Genomic DNA, 13,981 nt, shown 5'->3' on the forward strand with positions numbered 1-13,981 from the left:
AATAGATAGACACATAGCATATATATATATATATATATATATATATACATATATATATATATACACACACGTCATTGAGACACACACATATATATATTTCATAGAGTTCTACATAGCATAATAGCTGCTAAATCAATTGCCGGCTTCTGTAAAATTACAAATCCCGACATGAAATGGCACATGGTTTACATACAGTAAACCATTTCATTTAGTTTTTTATGTCTTTGACTAATAATTAGTGTATGTGTGTAAAATTTTGGACAGGTAGGTGTTAAATTAACGGGTAAATTTGTTGAAAAAAATTGCGTGGGCTCCAGTGGTAATTTCTCCGCCAGAGAGGGAAAGCCAGTGAGTGAGGGCAGATTTTAATAGCCTAGAGAGGGACCATTGTTTTTGCCCCCCCCCCCCCGGCTAAAAAAAAAAAAAATCTGCGCCCAGGTACTCCAGCGGTACTCCAACTCTAGCTTCTCTATTCCCATTATCTTTAGCCGTGGCTCATGGGTTACTAATAATGGGTTAATGTCACCTTGCTATTGAAAGGTAACACTAAGCCGGGTTAATAATGGAGAGGTGTCATTAAGACACCTATCCATTATTAATCCTATAGTAGTAAAGGGTTAAAAGGAACACACACACACACACATTATTTCATTAAAAGACTTTAATTAATCACACAAAGTTTTTGACCAAATTTATTAATCTGCTAATCCAACAGAATTCCTTGTCATGTAAAAAAAAACAACAATATCTATACCTCTCCGCTGTTCAGTCAGGTCCCCCGCTGCAATCCATCACAAGGGGTTAACTAGTTTACAACATGGACCGGTGCTAATGCTACCGGCCCCACTGTAAACCACTGCAGAATGAATTAAATCATGTCTGTGCAGGCGCCCCGGCTGACCGGAGATGAACTAATAAGCGTGGGGAAGTTTCTGAACTTTTTCCCACGCTCCTGAGTTCACCTCAGGTCAGCCGGGGACTCCGCGCAGCCTCACTGACTACCGCTGACATCACTGAGGCTGCGCGGAGTCCCCGGCTGACCGGAGGTGAACTGACAGCGTGGGAAAAAGTTCAGAAACTTTCCCACACTCATCAGTTCATCCCCAGTCAGCCGGGGAGGCTGCGCAGAGTTGAATTCATTCTGCAGTGGTTTACAGCCGTGCCGGTAGCCTTAGCACTGGTCCCTGTTGTAAACTAGTTAACCCCTTGTGATGGATTGCAGCGGGGACCTGACTGAAATGTGGAGAGGTATGGATATTGTTGGGTTTTTATTTTTTGTTTATTTACAGGACAACAAAGGATTCTGTTGGATTAGCAGATTAATAAATTTGGTCAAAAACTGTGTGATCATTTCATTAAAAGAATTTTTAATTAATGTGTGTCTTTTTAAACCCTTTACTACTATAGGAATAATAATGGATAGGTGTCATATTGACACCTCCAAGGAGACATTAACCCATTATTATTAACCATGAGCCACCGCTAAAGGCAATGGGAATAGAGAGGCTAAGTGCCAAAAAAGGCGCATCTTATAGATGCGGCTGGGGGCAGATTGTTTTAGCTGTTGTCACGATCCCGCTGCTGACACCCGTATGTCACGGACGGAGGGATGTGATGCACTGCCGACACACGGCTATCACAGGCACAGGGGGGCTTATCTTAGTTATCCCACCGCTGGCACCATGTGATTAAAAAAACAGCAAGCTAGTCTTGCCCTAACAATTTATCGCAGGGGGGTTATTTTGGTTGTCCCACCACTGCCCACAATACTTCATGAAACTTTTCAGTTCCACTTTGGAACTCGCAGCTCTCCGGCGCCCCCCTTACCCTCAGGTCAGTCAAGGAACTACACCTGGGATAACTGGTCACCGGCCTGCTGCTTCAATGAGGTCTGGCCACCCGGCACGCTGCAGTGAGGGAATTATAAAATGCTCTGGCTGCAGCCACCCAATTAGCTTATAAAATCCCTTCCATCACTCTCAGCAGTACCCAGGGCCCAGATCACACATTGCTGCCACCAGCTCCAGAGTTTCTCTGATTATAAACTTAATAGAGGGGTTCGAAGCCAACACAATTCAGTAGCAATTATCTTAAAGGCACGTGTTCGTTTTTAGAGCATGAAGACAGACTAATAAAGTTATAATTTATTCGCCAAAGGGGGCAGTGATTACACAGATAAAAGATGTTACAAAGTTGAAACATTAGGTATGTACAATGCAAATATAAAATAAAATGGGATTAACAGAGATCAACACTTACAGTTGCTTAGATGGTCTGTAGGCTAACCATGTGGTGAGGCGGGGCCACACATCGCCCTGCATCGGGGGTCTTTTTGGCATCAAATCTCCAGCTCGAATGAACAATTTTAGGGAGGGAATGCCTTATAGCTTTGGGTTTGTGACATCACGAAAGGGGTGGTCTAGGGATGTTCCTCCCCCCTGCTCTAGGAGTTACAATTCTGACTACAAAACTTATAATGACTATATCTCACAGAGGGTCCCTCGTATAAACACGCACATGGTATCATTCTTTTTAGTCTGTCGCAGACAATAATTAAAGACCAAACATACCGTAATTATGTCACATCGTTTAGGAGAAATCCAGTTCTCGGTTTCTGTGGGTGCTGGAACCGTGAAAATTATGGGCCATAACGCTGGTTTCGTGTCCTACACGGATATGTCATTTTTATATCTCTGTCGCGTATCGTTTTCGCGATCCAGTCTCTTTAATATTATCCATACTTGTATCCAGCCGCATGGTGCTTCAAACAAAGACATTCTTCCCCCTTAGCTTAATTAACATTCCTTAGCTGTGGAGCGGAGAATGTTTGCACAGGAAGCATCTGGTGTAGGGTTACAAGCAGGCACATAGCTGCGGTGTGAGTGTAAGCTGTGGGCGAAAAGAGGAGGGGTCGCAGCTATGTGACAGGCTGGTTCTCATCTGTAGTGTAAGAATCAGGGAACCTTAAAGGGGGTTTTACACATAGCGATATTGCTAGCAATGTTCTTGTTATCACTTTCTCCTGAGCTAACAAGAAGATCACTGAAATGATGTAAGGTCATTTTGTGGCAGCGCTGAAAGTCAGTGGAAATTGAGCTTATGTGATGACGTTAATTTTATGGCAAGGAATGACTTTCCTTTTTTGTAATTTATGTGATCACTTTCATAATAAGCTAGACTTAATGCAAAATGACACTATTTAATCAGAAGCAACAAACTTTGTGAAAACCAAAATTTGTGTCAGTCTCAAAACTTTTGTCTACAGCTGTTTAGTTTATTGCCATATACTTTAGCACTACTTGTATAGAACACTTATTGTATAACATTATTTACTGCATGAAAGATCATTTCATAATATTTTTTTAAATAGTAAAGTAACTAATTAGAATTCATTTGATCACGAATTATGCATTTTTCTATTAAAAGTATTATTTTTGTTTTGTTTATTTTACTTCAAATCCTATTGCACTACTTTTTCTCAACAGTGTGAAAACCATACAACTGGAAGGGATTCTCCTGGACCTTGTCATTGAGGTGGTTGAGGGTCTGACCTTAGAAACCCCTGTCCTGACAATCAGCACAATGCAGGGGTCCTTTTTTTTTTACATACACAGGCATAGTTACCTAGCTCACATGCAGAACTAGCTGCTTTGTGTAGAAAATAAAATGAACTAGACATTTACATTTATTCTGCTGGGTTGGATGGACACCAATCAAACAATGATTCCCATGAAAACAGTAGACCATGAATATGGCTTCTACTATAGGAGTCAAGATAGCCAAATGACTCCTCATATGGCAGTGTTAGACTGCTTTCACATAGCCATAATATGGACAAAATTCATTATTTTTAATAAGCAGTGCTGTGAAAAGAAAAGCAAGCCAGCAATTAGTCCTCCGGAGCAACACCACTGCCGTGGATGCAAACAGATGAGGTAAAAAACAGGATCAGGATCAAACAGAGGAAAATACCAAACTTTAGTCAAACACGGCAAAAAAATCACGATGACATCAGATAAATGTACCAGTTACATTATCAATTACGGTACATTTTTCTGATATATCATAGTTTGAGCTGGATCCTATTTTATACCTGCAATAATCCACACTCCAGCAATTTAACTGAATCATATTTGGATTACCATAGAACCATATAGTAATCTGAGTTTGGTATACCGGAGCTGCAGGATTGGTGCTGCTGCAATACAAATGCTAAAATGTACCTGTGCTACAGCTCTGTAAAATCAAACCAACATGTATATACTGGCTGGTGAACTTGTGACATTCAACAACCCTGTAATGTGTGTCAACCCCATTAATAACACTGTGACATGTCTTTAGCTAACATTTACCTTTAGCTGGTCATAACAATTATCACATTCTTGCCACATTATTTACACACATGTATGAAGGCAGCTTGACTGTCCCTAAACATCACTTGTTGAGGGAATATGGGATCGTTAGGTTTTCCTTTAGGCTAAGTTCACACGTAGTGTATTTTTCTGCGGATTTCTAAGGGTACGTGCACACGCTGCGGATTGGGGTGCGGATTTGGCCGCGCGGATTTTGTAAAATCCGCAGGTAAATCTGCAGGTCAAAAGACCTGCGGTTTTACCTGCGGATTGCTCTGCAGTTTTGCCCTGCAGTTTTTCATCTCCACAATGGAGGAGCTGGCAAACCGCAGCAGAATCCGCAAAGAATTGACATGTCAATTCTTTCTGCGATTTAGAAACCGCAGGAAAACCGCGCGGAAAAATCCGCACCGTCTGCACAGCGGTTTTTAAAATCCATAGGATATTATGGTACTGTACACCGCAGCAAAAACTGCTGCGGATCTGCAGCGGCTGGAACCGCAGCAGAATCCGCAGCGTGTGCACACACCCTAAGGCAAAATCTGCAGCGTTTCTGCATTAATTCATTGCATTTTTTTGTTGTATTTAAAAAACTAAAACAAAAAAAGACATCATGCCAGGTCAGAGCTTTAACCTGCAGAATGAAGGTCTCTTTATTGAAATGAATGCTAAGAACACAAATTGATTTTAAAAACGCAACAAAAAAACAACTTCCACACAGATTCCTCAACAAATAGATGAGCAATATGAGGACATATTTTCCATTTTCCTGTAGCATTGAGAACTGCAGCGCCATTTAAAGATAAAAAAAAAAATATAGGAGGAATTCATCAACAGCGACATTTTAAAAGCCAGTGTTGGTCTTGGGTCCGCTGAAATCGTTTGCACCAAATTCATTAATAGGTTTAAGTTCACCAGACCCAAATATATACTCTAGTCATTTATGACACTTTTGTGGTGTCCCTCCCACGTTTCAAAAAGATACTGGAGCTGTTTTCTGGCAAGACTTGTTTAGGAACCCCCTTCTCGCCTGCGTGTGGCTACCCTTAGGGAAGTCCAGTAGTTAAACTAACCTATACAATGTATATATGGAGAAGAAGCACAAAGAGTTACATTTTCACAAGCTGGAGAATTCATAATTAAAATTTGGTTTTATGGCGAAATTATTTTGTATTATTCCATTGTGACAGTGGCTTCCTATATAAGTAACTAGTGTTATCTTAATATAAGTAGCTCCAAATATGTGTCTGAGTGTTAGAAATTCTTTCTTATTCTCTTCAGTCATGCAAGAGCAGTCTATCACTACCAAATCAATAGGAAAATGTTAAAACCAGGGTTCATAGCCAAAACATGAATGATGAAAGCCACACAATATTAGGCAGTAAAACAGGAAATAATCTATTTTATCGTTTTTTGGGGGTTTTTTTTTTCAAAATTTAAATAAATTTAAATCAATTGTTAATCTTAGGCCAGGATCACACATGCAAGAAACTCGGACGAGTCTCGCATCTTAATACCCGGCACTTGGGAGCGGAGCATTGAGTTGCATGTATTTCTAGGCAGCCGCACGCTCCGCTCCCGAGTGCCGGTGGCAGTGCCGGGTGTTAAGATGCGAGACTCGTCCGAGTTTCTCGCATATCTGATCCCGGCCTTAGATTTGTGGACAAGTATCTATCTAATCTTGTTACAGAGGTATTTCAAACCTCGATTTTCTGACTTTTATCACTCATTTGCAGGTTCCCTCAGTCTTGACTCCTTTGTGGGGACCTGTAGTGACCTGGTGTGATCTTTCTCTTCTGCCCCAAGGCCAGAAACTTGCCGCTGAACAAGCTGGGAATAGAGTCCGCCTTCTTCCATCAGCTCTCTATGAGTTCCTTGTTGCACCACTCTGCCCCTGTCTAACACAATGATGTTGTGTGCCTTCTCCACGGTGCTCAGCCTGTGTGCTATAACTAGCAATGTGCGGCCCTGCAGATCGCTATTCATCGCTTGCTGGATCTGTGAAGGAGGAATCATTAACAGTTACTTATGTGTTGCACATATGTGAGAATTTTCTAAAACACAGGTCTGTCGTGTTTATTGTAGATCATCAGCAGTGCCGAGAGGCGTAAGGGAAAGAAAGCACCCCAACACAATTTATATTACGGTTGTAATGTAACATCTTAAAACCATGTATGGCAGGTGTAATATATCCGTATAAGCGTGAAGAATTTATTAATATGCTTAATACACTGGAAATACAAACTCTGGAAAGTGATACTTTATGCATGCAGTGGCCTGTTAAAAGCTGGAATATTCATGTTTAAATGTGACAAATTTATTATGGGAAAGGGAAGTCCTCATGTATTAAAATAGAAAAAAAAATAGGTAAGGCTGGGTTCACATGTGCGTTTTGACATTCCTTTGCCTGTTCAGTTTTATAAAGAAATGCAATTGATGGCAAAAATGGATCTGTCACAGAACTTCTTCTGTTAAAAAAACTGATAGATAATGGAACCCAAACAGACGCCGTAATTATCAGTGAGGCCCCTGTGCTTCTATTTGTATCAATGTATGAATTGTGTTCATCTGGTTGTATAATAGAGCAGGCAGCCAGAATGTCAAAACGCAGGTGTGAACGTCTATTAAATTTAAAGGGCCGGTCAAGAGCCAAAAGGGAAGTACTGTGAAAAGTGAAAACCATGACAAATGCACTCATGGAGCCTTGCTATAATGCATGTGACTTGAGGTTATTTTTCTCAGAGAGTGTCCTTTTTAACAGACTCTGTCAGCAACTTTTTGCCATGAAATCTGAGAGCAGCATGATGTAGAGGGAGATCCTGATTCCAGTGATGTGTCACTTACTGAGATGCTTCCTGCAGTGTCAATAACATCAATGTTTTATCAGCAGGAGATTATAACTAGAAGACCAGTTGTCTTGTGACATATAGTCCTCCTACTCCATGTAACTCCGCCCTCACCACTGATGGACAGTTTTCTGCCAATGTACAGTGAACAGAGAAACCTGCCAATCAGTGGTGTGGGCGGGTTATACAGGGCTCAGCATTCAAAGAATTGCTAGATTTGCAGCAGAGAAAACAGAGATTTTATAAAAAAAACTACATCAAGTAGACCAGTAAGTAATACATTACTGGAATCAGGGTTTCTACCCCCTACGCTATGCTGCTTTTAGATTACATAGCAAAAAACTGGTGACAGATTCCCTTTAAAAAGGACCTAATCCACACCTTACCATATTGTCCTTTTCTTGTATATTAACTATATTTAGAATGTCAATTTTTGTACTCCTGATAAAAAGTATATAAAAAGTCCAAATTATTACCTTTTGTGGAGCTGAAACTTTTGGTATCATTAATGTAGCTATTATACAGAGTGGGCCATTTATATGGATACATCTAAATAAAATGGGAATGGTTGGTGATATCAACTTCCTGTTTGTGGCACACTAGTGTTATGATTGAGTCACCGTAGGAGGCAAAAACAGAAATGCTAGCTAAGTCCAGAAAACCAGAGAGGTTGGCAGCTATCGGATTGCAGACCCCTGATCCTATCCACAACAACTAACAGTAGCCGTGGGGAGTTCCTACGATGCCCTAGACCCCTCGATCACAGCCGGAGAATTAAATAGGCCTAAAGAAAGAAAGGGGAAATCTAAACTGCCCCAGAGCAGACCCCAAAGCAATAGGCAGCCCCCAACATATAATGACGGTGAAGCAAGATGAAAACACTAACACAGACAGAAAGATAGACTGAGCAAAGACGGGGCCCAAGCTAACTAGATAGGAAAGGACAGGAAGGCTGCTGTCTGCAATCCGTGAAAAACCCTATGAAAATAAGAGCCAACAGACTGACAGTGAAAAAGGCCCTGAAGACGCTAGGCTTCAAAAAAGCTATGTCAGTACTCAGGAATATTCTGAAGACAGAGCAACAGGCAAAAGGAGATTCAGCTCACCCCAGCAGGGAATGGCAGAACCCAGAAAAGCAAGGAAAACAAAAACAAAACACAAAAGCTAACAGGCAAAGCAGAAAACTTAGCTTTAGAGGAGCAGGAATCAGACTGGTGTCCTAGAAGTCCACAGAGAAATCACCCGCAGGGCAGAAGGACGTCGGCAGCCTTATATCCAGTCCGTGACTCCACTCAGCCAGTCATCCTCATTAGGCTCAGGTGCCTGATAATCAGGATCATTACCTTCCTTTACAGGAATAGGGAGTTCACCAGACCTCAGTGACGAAGGGGAAAATGAACTCACAACAGTACCTCCCCCTTGAGGAGGGGTCACCGAACCCTCAACCACGCCACCAGGGCGATCAGGGTGAGCCCGATGAAAGGCACGCACCAATCTTTTGGCATGAATATCAGAGGCAGAGACCCAGGAATTATCCTCCTGACCATAACCCTTCCACTTAACCAAATACTGGAGTCTCCGTCTAGCCAGACGGGAATCCAGTATTTTCTCTACCTCATATTCCAGGTTACCTTCAACCAATACAGGGACTGGAGGTGCCACCCCAGGAACAACTGGTTCAACAAACCTCTTCAACAAGGACTTATGGAACACATTATGGATTTTAAATGTGACAGGAAGAGCCAAACGAAAAGAGACCGGATTAATAATCTCCAAAATCTTGTAAGGTCCAATAAATCTAGGCTTAAACTTAGGAGAAGCCACCTTCATAGCAATATTTTTTGATGATAACCGCACCATATCACCAATCTTAAACCGGGGACCAATGGTCCTATGTCGATTGGAAAACCGCTGGGCCTTTTCCTGGGAGAGAGATAACTTATCCACCACTTGGTCCCAGATCTGGTGCATTCTCTCCACCACAGTGTCAACACCTGGGCAGGCAGAAGGCTCCACCTGCCCCGAAGAAAATCGAGGATGAAACCCAAAGTTACAAAAAAAAGGTGACATCAAAGTGGCAGAACTAGCTCTATTATTTAAAGCAAATTCGGCCAAGGGCAAAAATGAAACCCAATCATCCTGATCAGCGGAAATAAAACATCTCAAATACGACTCCAAGGTCTGGTTTGTTCTCTCTGTCTGCCCATTGGTCTGAGGGTGAAAAGCAGAGGAGAAGGACAACTGAATTCCCAGCTTGGAACAGAAGGTCCTCCAAAATCTAGACACAAACTGAACTCCTCTGTCAGATACAATGTTCTCAGGAATCCCGTGTAAGCGAACCACCTGTTGCAAAAACAGGGGCACCAACTCAGGAAGATGGCAACTTAGGGAGTGGTACAAGATGAACCATCTTAGAGAACCTATCACAAATCACCCAAATAACAGTCATTCTTTGAGAGACCGGCATATCAGAGATGAAATCCATTGAAATATGGGTCCATGGCCTCCTGGGGACCGGCAAAGGCATCAACAACCCACTAGAGCGAGAACAAGATTTAGACCGGGAGCAAGTCCCACAGGACTGCACAAAATTCCTGACATCATGAGACAAGGTGGGCCACCAAAAAGAGCGACTCACCAGATCTCTAGTACCAAAAATACCTGGATGACCAGCCAACGCAGAGCAATGAACTTCAGACATCACTCTCTTCTTCCACTGGTCAGGAACATACAACTTTCCACTGGGACAACGCTCAGGTTTGTCCTCCTGGAACTCTTGCAGAGCAAGTCTCAAATCGGGCGAGATGGCAGAAAGAACTACCCCTTCGCCTAAGATGGTAGCAGGCTTGGTCACCACAGGAGAATCAGCAAAGAAACTCCTAGAGAGGGCATCTGCCTTGACATTCTTAGTTACAGGAAGAAAAGAGACCACAAAATCAAAACGTGTAAAAAACAAGGCCCACCTAGCCTGTCTAGGGTTCAAGCGTTTAGCCGACTCAAGGTAAATCAAATTCTTGTGGTCAGTGAGGACCACAACTTGATGCTTAGCTCCCTCCAACCAATGTCTCCACTCCTCAAATGCCAATTTCATGGCCAACAGTTCCCGATTCCCCACATCATAGTTACGTTCAGATGGAGAGAACTTTCGGGAAAAGAAAGCACAGGGATTCATTTTAGATGTTACAGGATCCTTTTGGGACAAAACAGCTCCTGCACCAATCTCAGAAGCATCCACCTCTACCTGGAACGGGAGTGAGACATCAGGTTGCCGCAAAACCGGGGCGGAGGTAAATCTTCGCTTCAGCTCCTGAAAGGAAGCAACAGCCTCCGGAGACCAATTCAACACATCAGCACCCTTCTTAGTCAGATCAGTCAATGGCTTGGCAATACTAGAAAATTTTGCTATAAATTTCCGATAAAAATTAGCAAAACCCAAAAACTTCTGGAGGGCCTTCAAAGAAGTGGGCTGAAGCCAATCATAAATGGCCTGTACCTTGGCCGGGTCCATTTCAATAGTTGACGGAGACAAAATAAATCCCAAAAATGAAATCCTCTGTACTCCAAAAAGGCATTTCGATCCTTTGACATACAGGGAATTCTCCCTCAAGATCCAGAACACAGTCCGAATATGTTCCACATGAGAATCCCAATCATTGGAGAAGATCAAAATATCATCCAGATAGATAATCAAAAATTTATCGACAAAGTCTCGGAAAATATCGTTCATGAAGCACTGGAAGACAGAAGGGGCATTAGTGAGCCCAAAAGGCATCACCAGGTACTCAAAATGTCCCTCCGGAGTATTAAACGCCGTCTTCCATTCATCCCCCTGCTTAATGCGGATAAGATTATACGCCCCCCTGAGGTCAAGCTTGGTAAACCAGCAAGCACCTCTAACTAGAGAATAGATCCGAAATCAGGGGTAACGGATACTGATATTTAATAGTAATTTTATTGAGGGCACGATAATCAATACAAGGCCTTAAAGAACCATCCTTTTTGGCCACAAAAAAAAAACCCGGCCCCTAAGGGTGAAGAGGATGGTCTAATATGACCCTTCTCCAACGCCTCCTTAATATAGGACCGCATAGCCTCGTGCTCGGGTATAGATAAATTGAAGAGCCGACCCTTGGGAAATGTACACCCCGGGCTTAGTTCAATTGCACAGTCATAACTCCTATGAGGAGGCAAGGACGCAGACTCATTCTCACTAAATACATCATAAAAGTCCGCCAAATAGTCAGGAACATCATGCGACTGAGGAGAGGTGGAAAAAAACGGAGCCTCACTAAAGGCACACCGACAACCCCAACTCATCACAGACACAGATTTCCAATCCAAAACTGGATTATGAATTTGCAACCAGGGAAACCCCAGAACAACAGCATCATGCAGACCATGCAACACCAAAAATCTGCAATTTTCTTGATGGTCTGGGGCGACCCGCATGACCACCTGGGTCCAAAACTGAGGTTTATTTTTAGCCAAAGGAGTAGCATCAATCCCCCTCAAAGGGATAGGCGTCTGCAGAGGTGTCATCGGAAATCCACAACGTTTAGCAAAATCCAAGTCCATTAGGTTTAGCGCTGCTCCCGAATCCACAAAAGCCTTGGCGGAAAATGTGGACAGGGAGCAGATCAGAGTAATTGCCAGAAGAAACTTAGGTTGAACACCACCAACAGAAAACGTGTGTGCAAAGCGTTTCTCTCATTTAGGACAAACAGAAATAATATGCGAGGCATCTCCACAGAAAAAACACAGCTTATTACGCCTTCTGAACTCCTGACGTTGTGCCTTAGACAAAACTCTATCACATTGCATAGGTTCAGACGTCTGTTCAACCGGTGGCAACACCTCTCATGCAATCCTGCGTTCACGTAAACGCCAATCAACCTGAATGGCTAATGACATAGAATCGTCCAGACCAGGGGGAACAGGAAATCCCACCATAGTATCTTTTACGGCTTCTGACAAACCCTTCCGAAAGAGAGCAGCCAAGGCATTATCATTCCAGGTAGTAAGGACCGCCCACTTTCGGAACTTTTGACAGTACAACTCTGCAGAATCTCGACCCTGGTTCAATGCCAACAGGGTCTTTTCAGCCTGATCAATAGCATTAGGTTCGTCATACAACAACCCCAAAGCTTGAAAGAATGCGTTCACATTAGTCAGAATAGGATCATCTGGTTTCAAAGAAAACGCCCAATCCTGGGGATCGCCACGCAGCAAAGAGATGACAATTTTAACCTGCTGCGCAGAGCTCCCTGACGAGTTAGGCTTCAAGGCAAAAAATAATTTACAATTATTTTTGAAACTCAAAAATTTAGATCGATCCCCAAAAAATACATCAGGTGTAGGGATCTTTGGTTCAACAGCATGCGAACGAGCAAGGTAGGCGGAAATTCCCCGCACTTCCGCAGCGAGCTGCTCCACACGATCAGACAATTGCTTTATCTCCATTGAGAGAAAAAAAAAAAAAATTCGCCCTACGGCCTCAGAGATATAGAGGAAAGAATATACACACCCTTTTTTTTTTTTTTTTTTAAACACAATTCTTTCCTGCTATTGAGTACCCTAGGATCTGCGGTATGGCGGGTGATTCTGTTAGGATTGTGTCACCGTAGGAGGCAAAAACAGAAATGCTAGCTAAGTCCAGAAAACCAGAGAGGTTGGCAGCTATCGGATTGCAGACCCCTGATCCTATCCACAACAACTAACAGTAGACGTGGGGGGTTCCTACGATGCCCTAGACCCCTCGATCACAGCCGGAGAATTAAATAGGCCTAAAGAAAGAAAGGGGAAATCTAAACTGCCCCAGAGCAGACCCCAAAGCAATAGGCAGCCCCCAACATATAATGACGGTGAAGCAAGATGAAAACACTAACACAGACAGAAAGATAGACTGAGCAAAGACGGGGCCCAAGCTAACTAGATAGGAAAGGACAGGAAGGCTGCTGTCTGCAATCCGTGAAAAACCCTATGAAAATAAGAGCCAACAGACTGACAGTGAAAAAGGCCCTGAAGACGCTAGGCTTCAAAAAAGCTATGTCAGTACTCAGGAATATTCTGAAGACAGAGCAACAGGCAAAAGGAGATTCAGCTCACCCCAGCAGGGAATGGCAGAATCCAGAAAAGCAAGGAAAACAAAAACAAAACACAAAAGCTAACAGGCAAAGCAGAAAACTTAGCTTTAGAGGAGCAGGAATCAGACTGGTGTCCTAGAAGTCCACAGAGAAATCACCCGCAGGGCAGAAGGGCGTTGGCAGCCTTATATCCAGTCCGTGACTCCACTCAGCCAGTCATCCTCATTAGGCTCAGTTGCCTGATAATCAGGCTCATTACCTTCCTTTACAGGAATAGGGAGTTCACCAGACCTATGTGACGAAGGGGAAAATGAACTCACAACACATTAGTATATGGAAGGGGGAAACTTTTCAAGATGGGTTGGAACCATGGTGGCCATTTTGAAGTCAGTCATTTTGGATCCAACTTTATTTTTTTTCAAAGGGAAGAGGGTCATGTGACACATCAAACACTGAGAATTTCACAAGAAAAACAATGGTGTGCTTGGTTTTAACATAAATGTATTCTTTCATGAGTTATATACAAGTTTATGACCACTTATAAAATGTGTTCAAAGTGCTGCCCATTGTGTTGGATTGTCAATGCAACCCTCTTCTCCCACTCTTGACACACTGATAGCAACACCGCAGAAGAAATGCTAGCACAGGCTCCCAGTATCCATTTTTTCAGATGCTGCACATCTCGTATCTTCACAGCATA

At 42.8% G+C, this 13,981-nt stretch overlaps 1 protein-coding gene across 5 annotated transcripts in view; it reads right to left on the bottom strand.

Annotated features, from left to right (window-relative positions):
- Positions 1–4,973: 4,973 nt before the first annotated feature.
- ABCB9 (ATP binding cassette subfamily B member 9) overlaps positions 4,974–13,981 on the bottom strand; it is a 111,394-nt gene continuing 102,386 nt past the window's right edge. For all 5 annotated transcript variants that reach the window (XM_073586052.1, XM_073586049.1, XM_073586053.1 and 2 more), the window contains one exon: positions 4,974–6,350. In XM_073586052.1, the coding sequence (XP_073442153.1) occupies positions 6,075–6,350 (276 nt within the window). In that variant the 3' untranslated portion in view covers positions 4,974–6,074. The remainder of the gene's footprint in view (positions 6,351–13,981) is intronic.

This window comes from Dendrobates tinctorius, unplaced genomic scaffold, assembly GCF_039654945.1.
Source record: "Dendrobates tinctorius isolate UK_male_01 unplaced genomic scaffold, ASM3965494v1 ptg000090l, whole genome shotgun sequence".
Classification (NCBI taxonomy): domain Eukaryota; kingdom Metazoa; phylum Chordata; class Amphibia; order Anura; family Dendrobatidae; genus Dendrobates; species Dendrobates tinctorius.